Consider the following 27,057-nt stretch of genomic DNA (forward strand, 5'->3'; position numbering starts at 1 on the left):
CTCTTCGTTTCCTACTTCATGTGTGTGTACAGAGAGCCTAAGAGTCTTTGTGTCTTTCTGCCCACCTCCAGCCCTGCCTGCCAAGTTCCTGAAGGGTCTCAGGAAGGAGGAGGCCACGGAAGGGGCCACAGCCAAGCTGCGCTGTGAGCTGAGCAAGGCGGCCCCCGTGGAGTGGAGGAAGGGGCCCGAGACCCTCAGAGCCGGGGACAGACTGCGGGTGAGGCAGGACGGGGCCGTGTGTGAGCTGGAGATCCGTGAGCTGACCACGGATGATGCTGGAGAATATTCATGTGTGTGCGGGCAGGAGAAGACCTCAGCCACACTCGCCGTCAGGGGTAAAACCCATGTGTGGCCAGGTGGAGCTGGGTTTGATGTCCAGTCACTGACTTCATGTCGTCTCCCTGCACTCATCCCACCTTCCCTCCTCATCTCAGCATCACCCTCTTCCCGTAACTCCCCAGAACTCATTCCTCTTCCCTGGGCTGTTGCATGGACCATGAGAAGCCAGCCTCCAAGCTGCTTCCCACCTCTCGTGTCACTGCAGGTTCTGTCCTGTGTCCTGTGGGCATCTGTGTCTTTTCCTCTGTCTTGTCATGTCCTGCTTCCAAAATTCCCCCAAGACTCTGATGCTTGCATCTGTCTTATTGCATTCAGCTTTGCCTGCTGAGTTCATAGGAAGACTGAGAAGCAAGGAGGCCACAGAAGGGGCCACAGTCACCCTGTGCTGTGAGCTGAGCAAGGCGGCCCCCGTGGAGTGGAGGAAGGGGCCCAAGACCCTCAGAGCCGGGGACAGAGTGAGCCTGAGGCAGGAGGGAGCCGTGTGTGAGCTGGAGATCCGTGAGCTGACCGCGGATGATGCTGGAGAATATTCATGTGTGTGTGGGCAGGAGAAGACCTCAGCCACACTCGCCATCAGGGGTAAAGACCGCGTGTGGCCAGGCAGAGCTGGGTTTGGTGTCACTGACTTCGTGTCGTCTCCCTGCACTCATCCCACCTTCCCTCCTCATCTCAGCATCACCCTCTTCCCGTAACTCCCCAGAACTCCTTCCTCCTTCCTGGGCTGTTGTGTGGACCATGAGAAGCCAGCCTCCAAGCTGCTTCCCACCTCTCGTGTCACTGCAGGTTCTGTCCTGTGGGCATCTGTGTCTTTTCCTCTGTCTTGTCATGTCCTGCTTCCAAAATTCCCCCAAGACTGATGCTTGCATCTGTCTTATTGCATTCAGCTTTGCCTGCTGAGTTCATAGGAAGACTGAGAAGCAAGGAGGCCACAGAAGGGTCCACAGTCACGCTGTGCTGTGAGCTGAGCAAGGCGGCCCCCGTGGAGTGGAGGAAGGGATCTGAGACCCTCAGAGCCGGGGACAGAGTGAGCCTGAGGCAGGACGGGGCCGTGTGTGAGCTGGAGATCCGTGAGCTGGTTTCGACGGACGCTGGGGAGTACTCATGTGTGTGCGGGCAGGAGAGGACCTCAGCCTTGCTGACGGTCACGGGTAAGGATGGGCTTGCAGGCTCGTCTGGGAGCCTGTGTGTGTGCCCCTGTCTCCTGTGCTCACGGCAGCCCCGGTGGGCACCCGTTTCCTCTGTGTCTTGTGCAGCTCTGTCTGTCGCCCGCGTGCTCACCTGCCAAACTCTCTGTTCAGTGTCCCCATGTCTGGGTTCTGCTCTCCAGTCAGGTGACCTCCGCGGTTAGCCTCATGTGTGGATGGAATTCCCACCTTGTTCCCCTCCCCTGCCTGTCCTAATGCAGTCCACACTTCCCCCATATCTCCACAGCTTCTAGTCAGGATCTGGGGGTCGTGGCCCTGCCCTGGGAGTCTAAGCAGATCCCTGCTTTCCCACCTCAGTGGCTGGAGGGACACAGGATTGCCTGTGGGCTTCCTGGGTGGAAGTCAGCATGCGAATCCCCTGGGTCAGATCCAGGGTCCCTTTTGCAGCCCCCACTGCATTCCCTCCTCTCCCTTAGAGTAGACCCTGGCCCATGACCCTACTCCCACTCCGATCCTCCAGAGGAGCCTGAGGCAGTGGGTCCTGTGGGCAGGTGAGGCAGGCCTGGTTAAGGCCCTCAGGGGGTCTGACTGGATTTGGGGTGCCAGTCTCCTGTCTGGGTGACTGGGCCTCAGGCTTGGGGCTGGCCTTCCCTCTCCCCTTCACCCCGATCCCCGCTCCGCAGCCCCACAGGTGGTGTTCCGGAAGCCGCTGCAGAGCCTGCAGGCTGAGGAGGGTACCTCGGCCAGCCTGCGGTGTGAGCTTTCCGAGCCTGGGGCCGCCGTTGTCTGGAGTAAGGGGGGCCTGGAGGTGCAGGCCGATGGGCGCCGGGAGCCGCGGCAGCAGGGCCACGTGGCGGAGCTGGTGCTGAGGGGCCTGCGCCGGGAGGACATGGGAGAGTACACCTGCAGCTGCGGCTCCCAGGCCACTAGCGCCACCCTGTCCGTCACAGGTGGGCGCCCAGCGGCCCCACACACGGGGGGTGACCCTGGCTCCCACGGGGTGGGCAGGCCTGGGGTGACGCCCCCCGCCCCCTGCCCGCTGCCGTCCCCTGAGAGCTACATCCCAGTGGACCCCTGCCCCCATAGCTGCTCCCGCCCTCACGTTCTGCCTCCCCCTGTAGCTGCGCCTGTGAGGTTCCTTCGAGAGCTGCAGGCCCAGGAGGTAGACGAGGGCACGACGGCACGTCTGCGCTGTGAGCTGAGCCGGGCGGGCAGCAGTGTGGAGTGGCGCAAGGGCTCCCTGCAGCTCTTCCCGTGTGCCAAGTACCAGATGGTGCTGGAAGGCACAGCCGCTGAGCTGCTGGTGCACGGGGCCGAGCAGGAGGATGCTGGCCTCTACACCTGTGACACGGGCCACGCGCAGAGCACCGCCAGCCTCTCTGTCCGGGGTGAGCCTCCCGCTGGCCCCTGCCCTCCCCCAGTCCCTGGGCCCCCCTAAAACCAGCAGGCCCCTTGATTATCAGCTCTGAGTGCCCCTCCGTGGTCCACCCCGCCCGCCCTCAGGCCCCTTGCTTAGCAGCTCTGAGCACCCCTCCCTGCTTCCCCCAGCCCCCAGGCCTGTATTTAAGACGGAGCTGCAGAGTGCTGAGCAGGAGGTGGGCGGCGTGGCCAGGCTGTGCTGCCAGCTGAGTGATTCCGAGGCTGGGGCCCCCGTGCTCTGGCTCAAGGAGGGTGTGGAGCTGCACATGAGTCCCAAGTATGAGATGCAGCGCCAGGGAGCCACGTGTGAGCTGCTGATCCATGGGCTTGAGGCCAAGGACATGGGCGAGTACAGCTGCATGGTGGGCAGCCAGAAGACCTTGGCCTTCCTCAAAGTCAAAGGTGAGCGCCCCCTGCCTCACCCGCTGCCCTCGCAGCTGCCGCGGGGGCACCCCGGCTCCCTCAGCAGCCCCTCTCACCAGCTGCTGTTCCGGGGTGCCTCTCAGGCCTTTGGGGTACCGGCTTTCTGTGCTCACCTCTGCACTGCTCTGTGCTGGTGTCCCTACAGAAGAGTGTCGCCTGAGGGGATTGTTGCCCCCGCTCACTGCCCTGCCTCCCACCCCCACCCCCCGCCTGCAGGTGGGGCAGCCAGGCCTGGGCCACTCTCTCTGAGCTCCTGTCTGTCCTGAAGATCTCGCTTCCATCATGTCCCAGCCGGGGCAGGGTTGGCCACAGGCTGGGAAGGGGCTCGAGCAGCCCCCCACCCCACAGCCGCCTGCTTCCTCCCAGCAGAGGCGCCCCCAGCCCAGCCCCTATCCCCAGGAGCTCAGTGTCACGAGAGGGAGCTGTGTTTGTGAGCACAGTGGGTGCTGAATCCCCCACGGGGCAGGCAGAGGCTGTGGCAGGAGACGAGTGTGAGCGTGCCTGGGAGGCTTCCTGGGGAGGAGTTGGGGTCGGGTGCCGGGGACCAGCCCCAGCTGATCCAGGGTATTCGAAGGAGAGACGGCCTAGGCGACTATTTATATGCTAATTAGAGATATAGAGAACAATAGAATGAGGATAGCTCAGTAGGAAAATTCAGTGGAGAAAAGAAGCTGAGTAGCTTGGTTTACGCGGGAGACCAATAAAACTTCAAGACAAGAAGTTTGCACCACTTACGTAGGCCGCAGGCGCCCTCTCGAATAGCGGAAGGTGTCTCACCCTAGACTCCTTCTCGAGTGGGTCTTAGAAGCCCAGGCATAATTAGTAAGCGTGGTGGGTTCCGCGCTCCAGATGGAGACTCAGCTGGAAGTTAAAGGGAAGAATGACATGGGGAGACCAAGCGCTGGTGAACAAGGCCCATAGCTTTATTTTTAACAGGGGCTTTTATACCCTAAGTTACACATAGAGGATAATAGGGGATGCAAAGTCAGCAGTCTTTGATTCTTATCAAAAACCAAGGTTTCTTTCCTGCAAATGTATCGTATACAAATGGTTTAGGTGATTTACATCATCTTCTGGCCAGAAGGCCTACTAACATTTTATGACTCAAGGACTTATCAACAAAGACTTATTTTCTCTAAGAGTAATTATTTCAAGGTTTGGCACCATCTTCCAAAGATAAAATTGCATTCCTATAGGGCGGATGTGTAATGGGTTTACAACAAAGAAAGAATTTATTACCTTAAGGGTCTAAAGTTACTAACACCAAGGCCACTACTTATTTTTTCTACATACCCACTATTAATTGATACATATTCAAGGATACAATTCAGGGGATGTGAAAACTTGGCAACAAGCATTGACTCATCAATGAAATCCTTTACTAGTTTATTCTGACAGTTTTTAACTCTCTGAGAGGCTCTAAGCTATTTGAATATCTTAAGCTTCCCATGCCTCTCGAGGCTGGGAGACTGTAAACAATCGTATGCATAGCTGCAGGAGTCCGGGTAAACTTGTCAGGCGAGTTAGAGAGCCATCAGAGGGGTTTGGATTTAAACACTCCTAATTGCCCAGGAACTTTATTAATTGGAGCTGTAAGTTAACTCTTTGACAGAGAGAGAGAGATGGTGGTAGGGGACAGCCCCCAGTAAAGTCAGAGGTGAGAGCACAAAGCAATAAAGTAGGCAGACTCTGGTTTTTTGGGGGAAAATGCTCGAGAATATCCGGGGGGACTCCTGAGGCTCGATCCCGCCTTTGCGTATGCCGAGCCTCCTTCCTCATGACCTTTGTCACGAGTGGAATGCCTCACCGGCTCCCCGCAGTCGGGGACATGGGAGCTTGGCTTGGGTGCTCTGACCTGTCTGCTGAAGGCCCCCTTCACCCGCCAGAGCCTGAGGTGACCATCGTGCGGGGCCTGGTTGACACCGAGGTCCAGGCTGATGGGGAAGCAGAGTTCAGCTGCGAGGTGTCACAGGCTGGCGTGGACGTGGAGTGGCGCCTGCAGGGCCTGCCGCTGCAGAGCAACGAGGTGACCGAAGTAGCGGTGCAGGGTGGCCGCACCCACATACTGAGGCTGAAGAGCGTGACCCCGGAGGACGCCGGCACTGTCTCCTTCCACGCGGGCCGCCACACGTCCTCTGCCCAACTCACCGTCCGAGGTAGCAGGAGCCGGGCTTCACTGCACTTGGGGGCCGGAATGCCCCCTCAGTTAAGACCTTGTCAGGGGACAGTAATAGATGGCAAGGCTTCCTGCCTTTGAGGGTGGGAGCTGGCGCTGAATGACTGATTCTGGGGTGACCCAAGATGTTGCAGTAGAGAGGCCCCCAGTGTGCCTGTCTTCAGGAGTTGGGGCTGGGATGCTGGGGGCAGGCCCAGGGGCCTGGGAGGTGGCTCTGGTGGTGCGGGGAGGGGCATCTCTGACACAGAGGCTGATACCGTGCCTCTACCCCGCCCCCACCCCGTGCAGTTCCTGAGGTGACCATCCTGGAGCCCCTGCAGGACACTCAGCTCAGCGAAGGCCAGGACGCCCACTTCCGGTGCCGACTGTCGAGGGCTTTGGGCCAGGAGGCCCACTGGGCCCTGGGAGGTGTGCCCCTGCAGGCCAACGAGATGAACGACATCACCGTGGAACATGGCACACTCCACTCGCTCACCCTGCACAAGGTGGTGTTCCCCAGACCTTCTGTGCCCTGCAGTGCTTCCAGGGGCCTCCCACCTGCTCCCCCAAAAGCTGGGAGAGAGGGAAGGTTCCAACTCCAGTGCAATTGGGCTGGGGACTTGCAAAGTCGGGGTGGTTGAAATGGCAGTGCCAGCCTGACACGTGCATCTCTGTTCCATCAGGTCACCCTTGAGGACGCTGGAACCATCAGTTTCCAAGTGGGCTCGTGTCGCTCAGAGGCCCAGCTGAAGGTCACAGGTGGGCAGCCCCCTCCTACAGCCAGCCTCCCACTTGTGCATGTCCACGTGTCCCTACTCGAGGGACTGTTGGCAGGTGCTGAGGCCAGGAATCTGAGCCTTCCAGCAGTGATCTTGCTGTGGGCTGGCAATTTTGCACCCTTGACCACTAAAGCCACGGGAGGTGGGCTAGTGAAGATAAGCTTGAGAAATTCTGGTGTGTGAGGGAGTCCTCACGTAGGATCAGGGCTGTGTGTAGGGGGAAGGTGGGGAGGCTGGTTGCTGGGGACTTGGGCCCTGAGGTCGAGGCAGGGTCTTCTGGGCTTCTACCCTCCGCATAGCTACTCCTGTGATTTAGGTCCCGTGCTCTCATTTATACACACCTGCGTACCTGACAGCTCTCGGATGTTGGTCCAGTAGCTCACCTGTGGCACGTGAATGCTTTGGAAGATGGTGTGCCAGGCGTGGGAAATAAGATTTAAGGACCTTCAACTTGTTATACTTTGTCCCCAGAATTGGTCATCTCTGATCGCCTCCCCCTCGCCTGCTGGCCTGCTCCTGGTTTTCGTATTGGTTCCATCCATCTGCCATCTCTTGACCATCAGCCCGTCCACCACTTATCCATTCATCTATCTGTGCATGCATCCATGCATCCATCCATCCTCCCTCTATTCCATCTGTCCATCCATTTATCCCGCATCCATCTATTCAACGACCCATCCATTCATCCACCACCCATTCTCTATCCCTTTATCCAGCCACCATCTGTTATCTATCATGCACGCGTTTATCCACCCGCCATTGTCTATTCATCATTATCCATACATCCATGCACCATCTACCCACCTGTCTACCATCCACCCACCATCAGTCATCAGTCCATCCATCTAACTATCGTTCTACTGCTGTCCTTCGTTACGTCCGTCTGGCCACCCATCCATATGTCTCCCATCTACCTGTTCATCCACCTATCCATCCACTATCCATTCTTCCATCCATCACCCACCCATGATCTGTCCATCATATGTCTATTATTACCTTGAGAGGGGCCAGATGCAGCTCTGCCCTCAGGGAGCCCCCAGTCTGCTGGGGGAGTGGGGCAGGAAGACAGTGTGCCCTGAGTCCCAGCTGTCCCCACCGTGAGTCTTCATGTGCCAGCTCTGTGGCCTCTAGGGCTGGGGAAGGCTCCAGAGTGCAGCATCCTCAAGCTGGACGCAAGGAGAGGGCCGTATCCTGGGTGTCCTGAGCAGAGTCGGGTGGGAAGGGCCTCATGTGTCATCAGAGTGGGCATCTGTGAGGGGCAGCATGGAGCGGGGTTGGGTCTTGCAGGCCCCACTGAGGGTCGTACTTTGGCCCTGCCCGTTTGTGGTGAGCTGGCTCACATGCAGACACGAGCTGCGGCTTCAGACAGAGCTGTAAGCCTAGGGTGGCGAGGATGGGCAGACTCGGGAACCGTGTTGGAGATGGAATAGGGAGCTGGCGGACAGGTTAGGGGTGTGGTTAGATGTGCACACCTGTGAGAACACGGAGTGACTGGTGTGGGCCTGGGACAGGCATGTCGATGTGCACGCCTGGGAGGGACATGGGGTGCTCTGGGGAAGGGCCTGGCTGGGGTGGGTGTGCCAGCACAGAACAGGGTCTGGGAAGCCCCCTGAACTCACACCCTGTGTAGCAGGTCAGGGAAGGATGCCATTCTGCACTAGGGCCCCAGAACCTTAGGAGACCTTAGGGGACATCTGGACACATGGCCCTCTGAGGATGGGAGAAGCATCTGCTTCCAAAGCCCCAGGAAGTAGGGCTCACTTCCCTAGCAGACCCCCTCCCTCTCAGAGAGGTGGGCCCCATGACTTCACCTTTCTGTCCTGCCCCAAACCCCTTAAGGATCGCGTCCATGGGACTCGAGGCTTGTCAGTTCTCCCTTACTGAAAAGGGTGTAGATGCGGGACATTGGTCTCCTTTGATGGAGTCAAACATGTCACGAAGGGCACTGTGGGGTGTAGGGGGGCTGAGATGGCTCTCCACAGACTCACTGTGGGCGGTTTCCTTGTCTCATCCCGTGAGCCCCAGGTGCCAGCTGGCCAGGGTTGATCTCTACACCCCATCCCCAGGCTGCCTCCAGCATGGTGGACCCAGGTTAGCCCCAAATGGTAGACCCTGGTGTGGCCCCACAGACCCAGGGCACCCCATCTCCCCTCCTTTTGCCCTCTTGCACAGAGGCAGCACCGTGCCTGGTACGTGGCTTACAGAATGTGGACGTCTTTGCGGGGGAGGTGGCCACGTTCTCCTGCGAGGTGTCCCGTGCTGGTGGGCCGGAGGCCCACTGGTGGCTGGATGGGACCCTGCTGCAGGACGGCCCCCAGAGTGCCATCTCCGTGCGTGATGGGACCGTCCACTCCCTCACGCTCTCAGGCCTGGGGGTGGCTGACTCAGGCACCGTCACCTACCGAGCAGGGTCCCTGGTCTCCAGGGCCAAGTTGTTGGTCAAAGGTACCAGCCAATGGAACCCTGCCCTGTGCTAGAACTTCTGCTCTGCTGCCCCTGCACGCTTCCTGCGGGCTTCCTGGGTGGGAGTTTGGGGACTGACCCCCAGGATGCAGGGGGCATCTTTCCATGTGTGCCAGGGGTGGGCGCTGTGAGCAGGTAGCAGTCCTAGCTGGTGGATGAGAAAGAAGGTCGGACTCAGCAGTGATGCTGGAGGCCGACCCCGTTCCCACCTGCTCACAGGGCCCTGGGCCTGGCTGCCCACCCAGCTACCACTCTGTGGCTGCCCCTTCCTCAGGCACGTATCCAGAGAGCAGCCTAGAGGTGACGGCAGCCTTCCCAGCCCCGGGCTTGGCCTGCACTGTCCTTGCTTGTAGCTGCTTCCGCTGCTGTGGGTTTGGTCAGGGTCTTGTGCCCTTCTGGGAGAAAGGTAGCCATTGGGAGAGGGTAGCAGACTTCCAGGAAGCTCCCTCAGCCCGCTCTCAGTAGAGGTATTGGGCATTCTTGGCACGAGAGCCCAGTGTGGTTTCAACCACTTGGGGCCCAGTTTCTCAACTGGCCTCCTCTGTGCTTTTGCACAGTAAGCGTGGGCACTTGCCCAGATCCCGGGGCAGCCCATTTGTTGAATGGGATGTCAGCAAGTGGAGGTGGGGTGGGCTCCCCGAGGGGGCGGGTGACAAGGCCCCTGGAGAAGGGGTGAGTTGGACTGGGGATGCCCCGTGCCCAGCAGAGCTTTGGATCCTGAACAGGCCCAAGGGCTTTCAGATGTGGGTTTTGTGTACTGTTGGGGCACCACGTGTCCCGGGCTAGAGGAAGTTGGGGCTCAGAGGGACCAGTGGTAGGGAGGGCCCAGCAGATAGAGACTGAACCAACAGTCTGCTACAAGCGGGGGCCTGTGGGGGCAAGGTTGGCCCCACGCGGAGGGCCCTGGGTCACGGTGCTGGGTCCCCCTTGCCCCACAGCCCTGCTTCTGCTTGCCTCTGAGTCGCTGACGCTGACTGCAGAGGGTGGGTGGGCCGCAGCCGCGCGGCTCCGGCTGACACGTGCCTGGCCTGTCGGCCGACAGATCCCACAGTGGAAGTGGTCAGTGCCATGCGGGACCTGGCAGTGGAGGAGGGCGGCCCGGCCGAGCTCCTCTGCCAGTACTCACGGCCCGTGCAGGCCACGTGGAAGATGGACGAGCATGCGGTGTGTGCGGACGGGCACCGTGTCATCATAGAGCAGGACTGGACCGTGGCCAGGCTGTCTTTCAGGCCGCCTTGCCCTGTGACAGCGGCATCTATTCTTGCGAGGCCGCGGGCACCCGCGTGGTGGCCCTGCTGCAAGTGCAAGGTGAGGCCGCCTGGCGGGCAGCCCCGGGCCCAGGACAGCAGCGCTGAGGCCCACGCCAAGCCGTGCTGGCCGAGTGGCAGGCAGTGACAGGATGCGCAAAAGAGGGGCTCCCAGGAAGCAGATCCTAGGCCCTGAGCCCACCCACCCAGACCCCTTCTCGTCCCCAAGCAGTATGATGGAACAGCCGGGAAACACGGGGCAGAGGCTGCTTGAAGGATCTGCATCCCAAACACCCTCTCGGGGAGGGATGGAGGCCGAGGCTGGAAGGTCTGGGGCCTTGGGGAACATAGACTCTGGGGCTGGGTCCTAGAGCGGAGGAGGGCCACTGGGCTGAGCTCCCTGAGTCCCGGATTCAGACCCCAGCGCTGCCCCTTCCTGGGCTGGTCACTCAGAGGACACTCTGAGCCCCACATCCCCGTTTGCAGCACAGCAGGGATACCCCGTGGGGGACACGGAGCAGCCCCGCAGGGGAGGGGTGTCATTTGGCCACAGCCACGTTAGGTTGGGAAAACCTGAAATGTTCCCAGTGGTGAGAGCTGGCAGTTGTCAGGGTCCTTGCAAAACAGAAAGAGCAGGTGGGGCCTGGTCTGGGCCACAGTCCCCCTGAGGTCACTCGGACTCCATTCACAGACTACTTCAACAGCTACACTGTTAAACACTTCTTGTTTGGCCCCTGGGGGCCCAACAGTGGACAGACAAAGCTCCCTCCCTCCACAGGTGGCTTTGCTGTGGGAGGTGAAGGAACGTGATGGGAGCTGTGGGAGGTGAAGGAATGTGATAGGAGCTGTGGGAAGGAGCTGCAGTGTGAGCTGGTCTGAAGGAGGCAGCTGGGGCGGGGGCTTGGGGACTTCTGGGGCAGAGCCTTTGGGCCCCAGGCGGGGAGTAGAGAAGGAAATGCAGAAGACGGCAGGATGGAGGCCTCAGGGGCTCACCTCTGCTCCTGTAAGATCTGGGATTGTGTATAAATAGGAGTTAAGGAGGGTGAGCTCCAGCAGTGACTGTAGGCCCAACCTTCCCCCTCCCCCCACCCCCACCCCAACCATCTCATCGCTGCCAAGAGCAGCCGCAGCCATCCAAGCACAGCGCGATGTGGGACACATGCATCCCTAAGTCCCTATTGGTTCTGTCAGTTCTGACTCAGGGAATAAAGGAGCCAGGGATGTGGGGGAGTCTGGTCTATGACGTGAGCAGACCTGGGCCAGGAGGGCAGCAAGAGAAGGATGTGGATGGGCGCTGTGGGGCCTCTGCTCTGGGGAGGTCCCTCCCCAGCATCCTGTGCAGCCTTGGGTGCCGTTGTGCTCCGTTCCTGCCCGACTCCACTCGTCACCTTGTTTTGTGTCCTTCGCTCCACTGGCCTGGCTCCCTGCTGCCCCTCACCCATCCCTCTTCATTCCCACCGCAGTGTCCCCTCCAGGTGCTTCTGCTTCCTGGACACCTCCCCTTCCTGGCTCAGTCATGCCCATCCTCAGAGATCTGCCTCCTCCAAGAAGCCCCCCCGGAGCTTGAAGGCACTGGTGTTCGTACCAGGGGCCCATCATGGGAATGGGCTCTTGGAGGTGGCAAGCCCTTGGGGCCCAGGTGCTGAGCTGAATCTGGGGTCTGGCATGCCCAGGCCTGGCTTCCGCAGAACATGCATAGCTTCTCATCACTGACTCCTGGCCTCTGTGTACAGGAGAACTGGAGTAGGCTGAGAATGAGGGCAGAGATATGTCTGGTCCGAGTGAGTGAGAGGAGCAGCCCAGTGGGTCTGTTAGCCCTGGCTGGGGGAGGAAAGGAAGGGAACAGTTTTCCGGAGGCCTGTGCTGCAGCAGACCTGAGAGGCAGAAGCCTCTGTCTGCGTTTGAGCCTGGCCGCAGCCTCGGGTGAGTTTTCAGTCTGAACATTTTTGAGGCTTCTTACCTGTTAGGTGGATCGTACTCTCCTTCCTAACCGAGGCCTGGTGACGGAGTGGGGATGGCCAGGGCCTTAAGGCGTCCCTGTGTGGGGATGGCCAGGGCCTTAGGGCGTCCCTGTGCGGCTCCTCCTGGTGGACACCCAGACACCCTCCCCCTGGCCGCATCCTCTGAGGCCCATCGTCCTGAGGGGGGCTCTCCCACACGACTCCTGGGGTGCTGGGTAGGAAAAGCCCTGAGCACACCTTGAGCCACTGTTTTTCTGCAGCCAAGAACACGGTGGTGAGGGGCCTGGAAAACGTGGAGGCGCCCGAGGGCGGCGAGGCGCTGTTCGAATGCGTCCTGTCCCAGCCGGAGGTGGCCGCCCACACCTGGCTGCTGGACGATGAGCCCGTGCACACCTCTGACAATGCCGAGGTGGTCTACTTCGAGAACGGCCTGCGGCACCTCCTGCTGCTCAAAAACCTGCGGCCACAAGACAGCTGCCGCGTGACCTTCCTGGCGGGGGACATGGTGACGTCTGCCTTCCTCACCGTCAGAGGTCAGACTTGTGGGCTCAGGAGGGCGGTTCTCTGGGGTCCCCCAGCTGATGTCCCCCTGCGGGAGTGTGGGAGAGTAGGGGTGGAGGGGGCTGGTCTGAGACCCCTCCCACGGGATAACCTGCATCAGGGGTGCTGGGGCTGATGCTGGGGCCACAACGGTGCGCTTTCTCAGACCTATCCCCCTAAATACTGCACGCTGCCGCGGGGTGGGACAGGGTGGGCTAGAGCCCCTGTGTGAGGACTCGGGACTCTTCACCTCTCTCACCAGATCCCACGCTGCTCGGGCGCAGGGTTGGTGATGAGGCTGGGGACACAGGGCACATGAGCCTCTCAGAGCCCTCCCAGGAGATGTCACCTTGTGGGGGTATGGGGTCTGGGGTCACAGGAGAGGGCCTAGGTTCCTGAGACGCCCCCCCTCCCTGTTGGATATTTGGCTGCGGGTCATAGGCAAGGGCTGGGGCAGCAGGGGTCATAGGGACTCCTCCACTGGGCACCTGGCTGCTTGGTGGGGGGTGGAGGGAGCTGGGGGAGCTGGGGCTTCTGGGAAGGGCACTGATTTCTGAGACAGGAGAGCGCGGGGTGGTTGTGCTGGGGACGTTGATCTCTGAGGCTGCTCCCAGAGGTGGGAGGAGTGGGAGGCTAGGCGCCCTCCTCTGCTCTGGGGCTGTGGGACGAAGGTGGCATGGGTGTCTCTGAGTGCCCCCAGGACCCCCCCCGCCGGCCCTGTGCTCACACTGCCACCCTACCCCGCCCCCACAGGCTGGCGTCTGGAGGTCTTGGAGGCGCCCCAGGATGTGACCGTCCGTGCCGGGGGGCAGGCCAGCTTCAGCTGCACCCTTAGCGAGACGGTGCCCGTGGGCGAGGCGACCTGGTACATAAACGGAGCCTCCGTGCAGCCCGATGACGCGGACTGGACCGTCACGGCCGACGGCAGCCACCACGCCCTGCTGCTGCACCGGGCCCAGCCGCAGCACGCCGGCGAGGTCACCTTTGCTGCTCACGATGCTGTCGCCTCTGCGAGGCTCACTGTGCTGGGTGGGTGGCTTGGGCCTGCCTGCCGCAGCTCGGGTCCAGGGCTCTGGGGGAGGTGGGTGGGGGGACGAGGCATTTCCGTTTCAGAAGCTGTTGGGGGCTGTCTGTGGCCCCACACGCAGAGTGAGCTCGGGGCACACGCTCTTCCTGTGACTCCAGTGCACCTTTGCAGCCCCGCAGAAAGACGGGGCTGAGGGGCACAGCTGCTCATAGGACTCAGGGGAGCAGACACCAGCGTGGGCGGGTCTGCGGGTGCAGGCTGCCCGCTGCTGCACTGACCGCCTCCTCCCTGCCCCACAGGCCTCCCCGACCCCCCAGAGGATGCAGAGGTGGTGGGGCGCAGCGGCAGCTCCGTGACGTTGTCCTGGGTGGCCCCCACAAGCGATGGCGGAGGGGGTCTCCGTGGCTACCGGGTGGAGATGAAGGCAGCAGCCACGGGAGAGTGGCAGCTGTGCCACGATCTGGTGCCCGGGCCTGAGTGTGTGGTGGCTGGCCTAGCCCCCGGGGAGACCTACCGCTTCCGCGTGGCTGCAGTGGGCCCGGCGGGCGCTGGGGAGCCCGTTTACCTGCCCCAGATGGTGAAGCTCGGTGAGTGGCTGCCTTACTCTTGGTTGGCGAGGGTGGGGGTCCAGCTTGCAGCCCTCAAAGCCTCTCTCAGCTGAGGGTCCCCGCCCGCACCCTTGCTGACCCTGATCCCTGTTCCCAGCAGAGCCCCTGGAGCCCAGGCCTGCGGCCCCCGCCCCCGAGAGCCGGCAGGTGGCGGCCGGGGAGGACGTGTGTCTGGAGTGCGAGGTGGCCGAGGCGGGTGAGGTCGTCTGGCTGAAGGGGACGGAGCGCGTCCAGCCGAGCGGGCGCTTCCAGCTGCTCCAGCAGGGCCAGCGGCAGATGCTGCTGATCCGGGGCTTCTCCACGGAGGACCAGGGCGAGTACCGCTGCGCCCCTGCACGGGACTCAGCCTCTGGGTCAGCTGCTGCTTTCCAGGGTATGTCCCCCGGGGCCCGCTGTGCGGAGGGGAGGAAGGAGCCCTGGGGTGTGGAGTGGGCCAACCCGCTTCCTCACTGGCCCTCTCTTGAGAAACTGCTGGACGGACATCCCTCACATTAAGGACTGAGGCCTGGGGTGGGGAGATGCAGCAATCGGTGTAGCTCAGCCTCCTGTCAGACCCTGGGGAGATGCAACAATCGGTGTGGCTCAGCCTCCTGTCAGACCCATATCACTGACACCTGAGGTCACGTTGTCCCCTGGTCGATGCCCCTCCTTGGTGCCCACTGCTAGCTCTTTGAATCCTTGCTTGCCTGCTGTCTGAGCCCCCTGCACCGGCTCTGCCCCTGGCCTGGGGTTTCCTGTGTGGGAGAATGAGGCCTAGAGGGGGCCGTTCAGAGCCCCTAAAACCTTGTCAAGATTGTGCATCAGAGCTCTCGGGGCCCAGGCAGGCAGCTGCTGCTGCTGCTAAGTCGCTTCAGTCGTGTCCGCCTCTGTGCGACCCCATGGACGGCAGCCCACCAGGCTCCCCTGTCCCTGGGATTCTCCAGGCAAGAACACTAGAGTGGGTTACCATTTCCTTCTCCGATGCATGAAAGTGAAAAGTGAAAGTGAAGTCACTCAGTTGTGTCTGACTCTTCGCGACCCCATGGACTGCAGCCTACCAGGCTCCTCTGTCCATGGGATTTTCCAAGCAAGAGTACTGGAGCAGGCAGGCAGCAGAGGCTTCTAAAGGGAACTGTGGTCAGTAGCCAAGGCCGGCCTGGGGTCGCTGTGCTTGTCTAACTGACCAGTCTCCTGCCCTCCTCAGTGGTGCTGACCCCAGAATCCGGGGAGGAGGTCCCTGCTCAGCCCAGCCTGCCCCCTGAGGCAGCCCAGGAGGGCGACCTACACCTGCTGTGGGAGGCGCTGGCCCGGAAGCGCCGCATGAGCCGCGAGCCCACGCTGGACTCCATCAGCGAGCTGCCCGAGGAGGACGGCCGCCCGCAGGGCCCGAGGCAGGAGGCCGAGGAGGCCGTGCCTGACCTCTCAGAGGAGTACTCCACGGCTGACGAGCTGGCGCGCACGGGCGAGGCCGACCTTTCGCACACCAGCTCTGACGACGAGTCCCGTGCAGGCACGCCTTCGCTGGTTTCCTACCTCAAGAAGGCTGGGAGGCCCAGCCCCTCGCCACTGGCCAGCAAGGTGAGTCTGCTTGACCTGCAAGGAGAGGCCCATGCTTCTTAGATTTTTGCCACTCCATCATGCATCCGATACGTGTCATCTATCCACTGTCTGACTATCGGTCCATCCAGCACTCATTTATCCAGTCCTTTTCCCATTCACCATCTGCCCATCTATTGGTCATCCAGCTGCCGATCCAGCTGCGATTCACCTACCCATCCATCCATCCATGTGGCTGTTAAAACACTTTTCCTGAAGAGCTGGAACCTGTCTTTCTGTGGTATTCCTCACAGCTCTGTCTCCCTCTGCGGAACGCAGTTTCAGGGAGGGTAGACTTGCTTTTTGGCAGCAGCAGAAGCCCTCGGGCACTTGGCCTCAGTGAAGGGAGTGTGGTTGACAGCAGGCAGCAGGCACGAGGCATGCTGGAGCAAGGCCTGGAGCTGGGGCGGGAGACCCGGGCTCTGCTTCTCCCTGTCCTGTGTATGTCCCCGCCACATCCTTTGCCTGCCCTGGGCCTCAGGTACCCTACCTTACCTGTGCACACAGGTTGGGGCCCCAGCAGCCCCCTCAGGGAAGCCACAGGAGAAGCAGCAGGAGAAGCCACCTGCAGTATACCCACCACCAGGAGACCTGAGCGCTGGGGACCTGAGTGACCCGACCTTGGACCAGGCCGCAGTGAAGATCCAGGCGGCCTTCAAGGGTTATAAGGTCCGGAAGGAGATGCAGCAGCAGGAGGGGCCCGTGCTCCGCTGCACATTTGGGGACACTGTGGCACAGGTGGGAGACGTCCTGCATCTGGAGTGTGTCGTGTCCAGCAAGACAGATGTGCGCGCCCGCTGGCTGAAGGATGGTGTGGAACTGACGGACAGCCGGCACCACCACATTGACCAGCTTGCGGACGGCACCTGTTCTCTGCTGGTCACTAGCCTGGGGCGGGCCGACGCTGGCCGTTACACCTGTCAGGTGAGCAACAAGTTTGGCCACGTGGCCCACAGTGCCACCGTGGTGGTCAGTGGCACGGAGAGCGAGAACGAGAGCTCCTCCGGGGGTGAGCTGGATGACACCTTCCGCCGGGCCGCCCGGCGGCTGCACCGCCTCTTCCGCACGAAAGGCCCAGAGGAGGTCTCGGACGAGGAGATCTTCTTCAGCGCTGACGAGGGCAAGGCAGAGCCTGAGGAGCCTGGGGACTGGCAGACGTACCGCGAAGATGAGCACTCCATCTGCATCTGCTTTGAGACGCTGGCGGAAGCCCGCCAGGCAGCCAGCCGCTTCCAGGAAATGTTTGGCGTGTTGGGCATCAGTGTGGACGTCAGCCTGTCCGAGCTGGGACCACGCAGGGTGGAGATGCGCATTGGCAAGGTGGCACCCGCCCCTTCAGCCCCGCTGGAGCCAGTGCTGGCGGCAGAGGCTGGTGAGTCTGCAAGCTGTATGCGGGGAGGACGAGCAAAGCCAGGCTGGTGATCCAGCGTCAGCTGAAGACTCAAGGAGGTGGCTGGGCTTTAGCTTCTGGCTGTGCACAGATGCGGCCCACTGAGCTGGAAAGAGCCCTGACTTTGGGGTGAGACAAAGCTCAATTTAAATTCCAGCTCTGCCTCTTTGAGCCTCAGAGTCCTATTCTATGAAATATGTTCAGGAATACTGACTTCCTAGAGTTTAGGGATTTATTTTTTCCCCCATGAGGGTTTGAGATGTAATCTGTATAAAAGGTAGGGTCGCACATAGTCCAGTCTGAACCCTATTTCCCACTCCAGCAACTAAAGTTAATTGAAAAGTCATTTCGCTGTTTACATCTATCTCCCTAACAGGGAACATCATTACCGTCAGAATGATTACCATCATGATGATACCCTAAAGGGGGCGTCGTAAACAACCCACAGCATCATTTTTCCTCTTTAATTCCGAGCTGCTTGTGTGCTTCCAATCCCAGACTGCCAGCCTTGGTCTTCCCTTTACCTCCTCTTCCTCCCCATTTCTTGTCTGCTATCTCTCTGACCTCATGGGAGCTTGGGAGGCTGGCAAAGAGAGGATTCTTGTAGAGCATGGGGAGGAGGGGATAGCTCAGTTGACAGAGACAGAATTCTGTTTGGCCACCAGTCTATGAGCACTCACGTGAATGGGTGCCGTGCAGCATTGAACTTCTGGCAGCTGGGGTAGCTGAGGGGAGCCCAGGGCTGACGTGCTGTATGCCCTGCCCTTCTCTTCTAGCCCCGGTGTTCCTGACCGAGCTACAGAATCAGGAGGTGCTGGATGGGTACCCTGTGAGCTTTGACTGTGTGGTGACAGGCCAGCCTGTGCCCACCGTGCGGTGGTTCAAGGATGGGAGGATGCTGGAGGAGGATGACCACTACATGATCAGCGAGGATCAACAGGGTGGCCACCAGCTCATCATCACGGCTGTGGTGCCAGCAGACATGGGTGTCTACCGCTGCCTGGCCGAGAACAGTGTGGGTGTGTCCTCTACAAAGGCCGAGCTCCGAGTGGACCGTGAGTGCACATTTGGGTGTGAAGATTCAGGCAGGGCAGGGATCCTGGCAGTGAGAGGCAGTGCTGAGCTGGAGGATTCCCAGCCCCGCATTGGTCTCAGGTCAGGCAGAATTTGGGGCTGGAAAGTCTTGTGGCAGATAGAGAGTTCCCTTGGAGCCCCCCTTGAGAGGTAAATGGGATGGGGAAGAACCTGGGAAGATTTGGAGGTACCCCATGGGCACAGTGGGTGGTTAACGGCACTGTGGCAAAATAAGAAATATATATATTTGATCTTTGTTCCTGATTCCTGGTGGGCCCCTAGATAGCTTCAGTACGAATAAATCCATCTGATTTTTGACAAAAATCCAAAAACAAATAGAGGAAACACAGAATTTCAGATTCAAGGATGGAATTTCAAATAGTGCTGGCGTAATTTGAACAATTGTAGGCACGACTGAGCGACTTCACTTTCACTTTTCACTTTCATGCATTGGAGACGGAAATGGCAACCCACTCCAGTGTTCTTGCCTGGAGAATCCCAGGGACAGGGGAGCCTCGTGGACTGCCGTCTATGGGGTTGCACAGAGTCAGACACGACTGAAGCGACTTAGCAGCAGCAGCAGCAGGCAAAAATATGAACACACCAAGGAAACCAGAATTGAAAGAGACACATGTACCCTAATGTTCATTGCAGCATTGTTTACGATAGCTGGGACATGGATGCAACCTAGATGTCCATCGGCAGATGAATGGATAAGGAAGTTGTGGTACATACACACAATAGAATACTACTCAGCTATAAAAAGGAACATATTTGAGTCAGTTCTGATGAGGTGGATGAACCTAGAACCTGTTATACAGAGTAAAGTCAGTCAGAAAGAGAAACACCAATATTAACGCGTATATATGGAATTTAGAAACACAGTAACAATGATCCTATATGCAGGACAGCAAAAGAGACACAGATGTAAAGAACACTTTTGGACTCTGTGGGGAAAGGCGAGGGTGGGATGATTTGAGAAAACAGCATTGAAACATGTATATTACCAAATGTGAAATAGATGACCAGTGCAAGTTTGATGCATGAAGCGGGGCACCCAAAGCCAGTGCTCTGGGACAACCCAGAGGGAGGGAGGGGGTGTTCAGGATGGGGGAAACATGTGCACCCGTGGCTGATTCACGTTGAGGTATAAAAACCATCACAATATTGTAAGTATCCTCCAATTAAAATTTACTAATTAAAAAAATAAACCAAAAATAGGAAGTTCAACCTTGTATGAAAATTACCTTAGAATGGATTACATCCTTAAATGTAAAATATGAACCTATCAAACTTTTAGGGAAAACGTGGGGAGAAATCCTCAGGATCAAGGGCTAGGAAAAGACTACTTTAAGACTTCACCCTAAAATGAAAAATTGGTAAAGTGGACCTCCTCAGACTTAAAACCATTTGCTCTGAAAAATCAAGTGTTGAGGATGAAAAGCCATGGGCTGGGGAAAAGTACCTGCATCATTTGTTGAAAAGAATATTTTCCCTTATGACATTGTCTTGGAACTCTTTTTGCCAGAAATGAATTTCCATTAAATGTATGGATTTATTTCTGACTCATTTCTCTTCCGTTCATCCAGATGTTTGTCATTATGCTATTACTACACTGCTTTGACTATTGTAGCTTTGTATTAAGTTTTGAAACTGTGAGTCTGCCAACTTGATTGTTTTGACCATCCTGAGTCTCTTGTATTTTTTAATGAATATTAGGATCCGCTTGTCAATTCCTGCAAACATAATCTCTGGGTACTTTTGATTATTTCCTTTTTATCAATGATTTTTGAGTAATCATATTTTTTGGTGCACTTGTCTTTAAGTTCCTTATCTTGCAGTTAATTGAGCTTCTTGAGTTAATGGGGCTTCCCTGGGGGCTCAGATGGTAAAGAATTTGCCTACAATGCAGGAAACCCAGGTTTGATCCCTGGGTCAAGATGATCTCCTACAGAACGGAAGGGCTATTCACTCCAGCATTCTTGGCTGGGGAATTCCATGGACAGAGGAGCCTGGTGGGCTGTACAATCCATGGGCTCGCAAAAGAGTTGGACACAACTTAGCAACTAACACTTTTAATATTTTTCATTAAGTTTGAAATTTGTGAGGCATTATTTCTTGAAATATTTTTCCTTTCCCCCTTCATTTGGGGACTTACAAATAATCGAGGCACTTGAAGTTGCACCTGTTGTTCAGTCGCTCAGTCATGTCCAACTCTTTGTAACCCCATGGACTGCAACATGCCAGGCTTCCCTGTCCTTCACTATCTCCTGGAGTTTTCTCAGACTCATGTCCATTGAGTCAGTGATGCCATCCAACCATCTCAACCTCTGTCATCCCCTTCTCCTCCTGCCATCAATCTTTTCCAGCATCAGGGTCTTTTCCAATGAGTTGGCCCTTCGCATCAGGTGGCCACAGTATTGGAGCTTCAGCTTCAGCATCAGTCCTTCCAATGAATATTCAGGGTTGATTTCTTTTAGGATTGATGATTTGATCTCCTTGCAGTCCAAGGGACTCTGAAGAATCTCTCCAGCAGCATCAATTCAAAAGCATCAATTCTTCTGCGCTCAGCCTTCTTTATGGTCCAACATTCACACCCATACTTGATTAGTGGAGAAACTATACCTTTGACTATATGGACCTTTGTTAGCAAAATGATGTCTGCTTTTTAATATGCTGTCTAGGTTTGTCATAGCTTTTCTTCCAAGGAGCAAGCATTTTTTAATTTCATGGCTGCAGTCACTCTCTGCAGTGATTTTGGAGCCCAAGAAAATAAAGTGTGTCACTGTTTCCATTGTTTCCCCATCTATTTGCCATGAATTGATGGGACCAGATGCCATAATCTTAAGTTTTTGAATGTTGAGTTTTAAGCCAGCTTTTTCACTCTCTTCTTTCACCTTCATCAAGAGGCTCTTTAGTTCCTCGTCACTTTCTGCATATCAAAGGTTATTGATATTTTTCCTGGCAATCTTGATTCCAGTTTGTGAGTCATCCAGCCTGGCATTCCTCATGATGTACTCTGCATATATGTTAAAAAAGCAGGGTGACAATATACAGCCTTGACGTACTCCTTTCCCAATTTTGAATCATTCCATTGTTCCATGTCCAGATCTAACTGTTGCTTCTTGACATACATACAGATTTCTCAGAAGACAGGTAAGGTGGTCTGGTATTCCCATCTTTGTAAGAATTTTCCACCATTTTTTGTGATCCACACAGTCAAAGTCTTTGACCTAGTCAGTGAGGCAGAAGTAGATGTTTTTCTGTAATTATCTTGCAGAATCTTGTGATGAATCAGCCTGGCAATGCAGGAGATGCAAGAGATGCAGGTTCACTCCCTGGGTCGGGAAGATCCCCTGGAGAAGGAAGTGGCAACACACTCCAGTTTTCTTGCCTGGGAAATGCTATGGACAGAGGAGCCTGGTGGGCTGCAGTCCATGGGTTCACAAAGAATCATACAGGACTGAGAACTGAGCACAGCTGAAGTTGTACCACAGCTTACTAATAATCCTTTTAAATTTTAAAATTCTTGTTTTCTGTGCATTTCATTTTTCATAGTTTCTATTGCTATGCTTTTACATTCACTATCCTTTTTGTCTATAGTATCTAATTTGCTATCAATCCTATCCATTGTATTGTTTATCCCTAGAAGTTCCACTTGAATCATTTTTCTTAAAAATGACTTGTTTGTTTACCTTTTAGTTTTTGACTGCCCTGGGCTGTCACTGCATGTGAGCTTTCTCTGGTTGCGTGGAGCGGGAGCTGCTCTTTGTTTTGGTGTGGTGGTTTCTCTTGTTGTGGCCCACAGGCTCGAGAAGGCTGGCTCAGGAGTTGTGATGCGTAGTTTAGTTGCTCTGCAGAATGTGGGAGCTTCCTGTGTCAGGGATCTAACCCATGTCTGCTGCATTGGTGGGTAGATTCTTAAGCACTAGACCACTGTGGAAGCCACCCTACTTGAATCTTTTTGATATGTTCTAGAGAGGAGCCCAGCAGGCTCCAGTCCATAGGGTCGCTAAGAGTCGGGCTCGATTGATCGACTTCACTTTCACTTTTCACTTTCATGCATTGGAGAAGGAAATGGCAACCCACTCCAGTGTTCTTGCCTGAAGAATCCCAGGGACAGAGGAGCCTAGTGGGCTGCCGTCTATGGGGTCGCACAGAGTCAGACACGACTGAAGCGACTTAGCAGTAGCAGCAGCAGATCTCATCTTAACTTCTTGAACACATGGAATACAGTTCTATTGCTTGTGTGAATCTCCTTCTCTCTCAGTTCTAACATCTGTGTCAAGTCTGAGTTGGTTTCAACTGACAGATTATTCTACATGTTATAGGTTGTGTGTTTTCTGACTCCTTGCATGTCTTGACAGTCTTGGCTGAATGCCAGACAGTGTGAATTTAACCCCATTGGGAGGTGAGTATTTTGTGTTTCTGCATGTCTTCTTGAGTAATACAATGAGTCACTTGGAAGCAGCTGGATCCTTTTGGATATGCCTTGTGTGATTTGTTAGGTGGGGCCAAGGCAGTGCTCAGTCCAAGGCTGACTGTCTTTGTCTGCTGAAGTAAGTTTTCCTGAGCACTCTACCTGATGCCTATGAATTATGAAAGTGCCCAATCTGCCTGTAGACAGACATTATTTCAGCCCTTGTGCTCCTGTGGCCCTGTCTTCTCTGGCCCTTTCAGATGGCTCTCCTGTATGCATGTACCAATTGGTGCTCTGGAGGGGGCCCTCTCTCTGCACAGCTTTCTCTTCTCTGATTTTCTGTTCCATAGACAAAGACTGCCTTTGTCTCTCAGGACATCAGCTCTTGTTTCCTCTACTCAAGATCTGCTTGGCTCTGCCTCAGTTTCCTCTTCATGTAAACTTCAGGCAGTAAGCTGGGGCAGTTATAGGGCCCACTGTTGTTTCCTGAGGCTTCCCTCATAGCTCAGTTAGTAAAGAATCTGCCTGCATTCCTGTCTCTAACAGATCACTGTCCTTCACTTGCATAATTCCTGTGATTTGAAAACCATTCTGCTCATTCTGTACCCAGTTCTAACCTGTGGGTATTTTCTCTCCCACAAAAAGAAATTCTCTGAGACACCAGATGAGTGTCCTATCAGTTCAGTTCAGTTCAGTCACTCAGTCGTGTCCGACTCTTTGCGACCCCATGAGTCGCAGCACACCAGGCCTCCCTATCCATCACCAACTTCCAGAGTTCACTCAGACTCATGTCCATCGAGTCAGTGATGCCATCCAACCATCTCATCCTCTGTCGTCCCCTTCTCCTCCTGCCCCCAATCCCTCCCAGCATCAGAGTCTTTTCCAATGAGTCAACTCTTTGCATGAGGTGGCCAAAGTACTGGAGTTTCAGCTTTAGCATCATTCCTTCCAAAGAAATCCCGGGGCTGATCTCCTTCAGAATGGACTGGTTGGATCTCCTTGCAGTCCAAGGGACTCTCAAGAGTCTTCTCCAATACCACAGTTCAAAAGCATCAATTCTTCGGCGCTCAGCTTTCTTCACAGTCCAACTTTCACATCCATACATGACCACAGGAAAAACCATAGCCTTGACTAGATGAACCTTTGTTGGCAAAGTAATGTCTCTGCTTTTGAATATGCTATCTAGGTTGGTCATAACTTCCTTCCAAGGAGTAAGCGTCTTTTAATTTCATGGCTGCAGTCACCATCTGCAGTGATTTTGGAGCCCCAAAAAGTAAAGTCTAACACTGTTTCCACTGTTTCCCCATCTATTTGCCATGAAGTGAAGGGACTGGATGCCATGATCTTAGTTTTTTGAATGCTGAGTTTTAAACCAGTTTTTTTCACTCTCCTCGCTCACCTTCATCAAGAAGCTCTTTAGTTTTTCTTCACTTTCTGCCATAAGGGTGGTGTCATCTGCATATCTGAGGTTATTGATATTTCTCTCGGCAATCTTGATTCCAGCTTGTGCTTCTTCCAGCCCAGCATTTCTCAAGATGTACTCTGCATGTAAGTTAAATAAGCAGAGTGACAATATACAGCCTTGACGTACTCCTTTTCCTATTTGGAACCAGTCTGTTGTTGCATGTCCAGTTCTAACTGTTGCTTCCTGACCTGCATACAAATTTCTCAAGAGGCAGGTCAGGTGGTCTGGAGTGTCCTATAGTTTAACTCAATTCTGATCCCATCTTCCCAGAGATAGCGTCAGATCCCATAGGCTAAGGGCTCACTCCCACAAAGCTGCCTCTCACCACTTCAGATATCAGCTGCAAGTCCAGGTTGTCACCTGTGCTTCTGGCCAATATGCTATAAATTAGAGGTTCCAGTGATTCGTTCCTTGGATTTGATTAATTTACTAAAGTGGTTCACAGAACTCAGAGAAGGATGTTACTTACTATGTTAGCAGTGTATTATAAAAGGATATAACTTAGAAACAGCCAGATGGAAGAGATGTGTAGGCCAGGCAGGAGGGAAGGGCCCAGGTCGAGCTTGCCACTCTCCCCTGATCGTGTGCTCACCAACTGGAAAGCTCTCTGAACCCTATTCTCTTGGGTTTTTATGGAGGTTTCATTATACAGACACACTGATTACATCATTGACCGTTGGTGATTGAATTAAATCTCCAGCCCTTCTCTCCTTCCTGACGGTCAGAGGTTCCCAAACTTCTAATCCTGTGGTTGGTTACCCTGGCTTATGGAAGAATCACCACATCCTTAGGGGCTTTCAGAAAAAAAATCACATCATTAATGTAAAATCCAAATCTACCTAAAGAAAAAAAAGACCTATATATAAAAACTATAAAACACTGATGAAAGAAATAAAAAATGACACAAATAGATGGAGAAATATACCATGTTCATGGATCAGAAGAATCAATATAGTGAAAATGAGTATACTACCCAAAGCAATCTATAGATTCAGTGCAATCCCTATCAAGCTACCAATGGTATTTTTCAAAGAACTAGAACAAATAATTTCACAATTTGTATGGAAATACAAAAAACCTTGAATAGCCAAAGCAATCTTGAGAAAGAAGAGTGGAACTGGAGGAATCAACCTGCCTGACTTCAGGCTATACTACAAAGCCACAGTCATCAAGACAGTATGGTACTGGCACAAAGACAGAAATATAGATCAATGGAACAAAATAGAAAGCCCAAAGATAAATCCACGCACATATGGACACCTTATCTTTGACAAAGGAGGCAAGAATATACAATGGAGAAAAGACAATCTCTTTAACAAGTGGTGCTGGGAAAACTGGTCAACCACTTGTAAAAGAATGAAACTAGAACACTTTCTAACACCATACACAAAAATAAACTCAAAATGGATTAAAGATCTAAATGTAAGACCAGAAACTATAAAACTCCTAGAGGAGAACATAGGCAAAACACTCTCCGACATAAATCACAGCAGGATCCTCTATGACCTACCTCCCAGAGTAATGGAAATAAAAGGAAAAATAAACAGATGGGACCTAATTCAACTTAAAAACTTTTGCACAATGAAGGGAACTATAAGCAAGGTGAAAAGACAGCCTTCAGAATGGGAGAAAATAATAGCAAATGAAGCAGCTGACAAATAATTTCAAAAATATTCAAGCAGTTCCTGCAGCTCAATTCCAGAAAAGTAAATGACCCAATCAAAAAATGGGCCAAAGAACTAAACAGACATTTCTCCAAAGAAAACATGCAGATGGCTAACAAACACATGAAAAGATGCTCAACATCACTTGTTATCAGAGAAATGCAAATCAAAACCACAATGAGGTACCGTCTCATGCCAGTCAGAATGGCTGGTATCAAAAAGTCTGCAAACAATAAATGCTGGAGAGGGTGCAGAGAAAAGGGAACCCTCTTACACTGTTGGTGGGAATGAAAACTGGTACAGCTACTATGGAGAACAGTGTGGAGATTCCTTTAAAAAAAAGTGGAAATAGAACTGCCATATGACCCAGCAATCCCACTTCTGGGCATACACACCGAGGAAACCATAACTGAAAGAGACACATGTACCCCAATGTTCATCGCAGCACTGTTTACAGTAGCCAGGACATGGAAGCAATGTAGATAGATGTCCATCAGCAGACAAATGGATAAGAAAGCTGTGGTTCATAATGGAATATTACAGCTATTTAAAAGAATGCATTTGAATCAGTTCTAATGAGGTGGATGTAACTGGAGCCTATTATACAGAGTGAAGTAAGTCAGAAAGAAAAACACCAATACAGTATACTACTGCATATATATGGAATTTAGAAAGATGGTAACGATGACCCTATATGCGAGACAGCAAAAGAGACACAGATGTAAACAGACTTTTGGACTCTGTGGGAGAGGGCGAGGGTGGGATGATTTGAGAGAATAGCATTGAAACATTTAATATATGTTATGTAATGATATGTGAAACAGATTGCCAGTCCAGGTTCAATGCATGAGACAGGGTGCTCAGGGCTGGTGCACTGGGATGACCCTGAGGGATGGGATGGGGAGGGAGGTGGGGGGAGGGTCAGGAGGGGAACACATGTACACCCATGGCTGATTCATGTCAATGTATGGCAAAAACCACCACAATATTGTAAAGTAATTAGCCTCCAATTAAAATAAATTAGAAAAAAAAATCCCCACCTCTACGCCTGTCCAGTTAGGAAATTCCAAGTGTGTAGGAACTCTGAGTCAGGAACAGGAGGAAGACCAAACTTCTGTTTCTTATTATAAATCACTGCATCATGGCCATTATTTTCTTTATTGCGTTTGTTTTCCTTTGGTTGTTTTGGGGGTGGGTATCTTATTTCAGGCTGTTATAACAAAGTCCCATAGACGGGGCAGCACTGCCTGAAGTTATGGAAACGGAAGGGTGCTGGTGACAGTCCTCTTCCAAGTGGCCAACAGCTGTCTTCTCTCTGTGTTCTCACGTGGTGGAAGGGAGAAGGCTGCCGGGGACCAGCCCC

At 54.7% G+C, this 27,057-nt stretch overlaps 1 protein-coding gene across 1 annotated transcript in view; it reads left to right on the plus strand.

The window, feature by feature from the left end:
• OBSCN (obscurin, cytoskeletal calmodulin and titin-interacting RhoGEF) overlaps window positions 1-27,057 on the plus strand; it is a 236,110-nt gene that overhangs the window by 168,127 nt on the left and 40,926 nt on the right. The window contains 16 exon segments of the mRNA XM_070373477.1: window positions 72-356; window positions 655-918; window positions 1,224-1,487; window positions 2,168-2,434; window positions 2,606-2,872; window positions 3,033-3,305; window positions 5,213-5,482; window positions 5,791-5,987; window positions 6,165-6,240; window positions 12,192-12,464; window positions 13,225-13,500; window positions 13,798-14,085; window positions 14,204-14,479; window positions 15,290-15,663; window positions 16,189-17,053; window positions 17,848-18,126. Of these exon segments, the coding sequence (XP_070229578.1) occupies window positions 72-356; window positions 655-918; window positions 1,224-1,487; window positions 2,168-2,434; window positions 2,606-2,872; window positions 3,033-3,305; window positions 5,213-5,482; window positions 5,791-5,987; window positions 6,165-6,240; window positions 12,192-12,464; window positions 13,225-13,500; window positions 13,798-14,085; window positions 14,204-14,479; window positions 15,290-15,663; window positions 16,189-17,053; window positions 17,848-18,126 (4,794 nt within the window).

The sequence above is a fragment of the Bos mutus genome, chromosome 7, assembly GCF_027580195.1.
Source record: "Bos mutus isolate GX-2022 chromosome 7, NWIPB_WYAK_1.1, whole genome shotgun sequence".
Lineage (NCBI taxonomy): Eukaryota > Metazoa > Chordata > Mammalia > Artiodactyla > Bovidae > Bos > Bos mutus.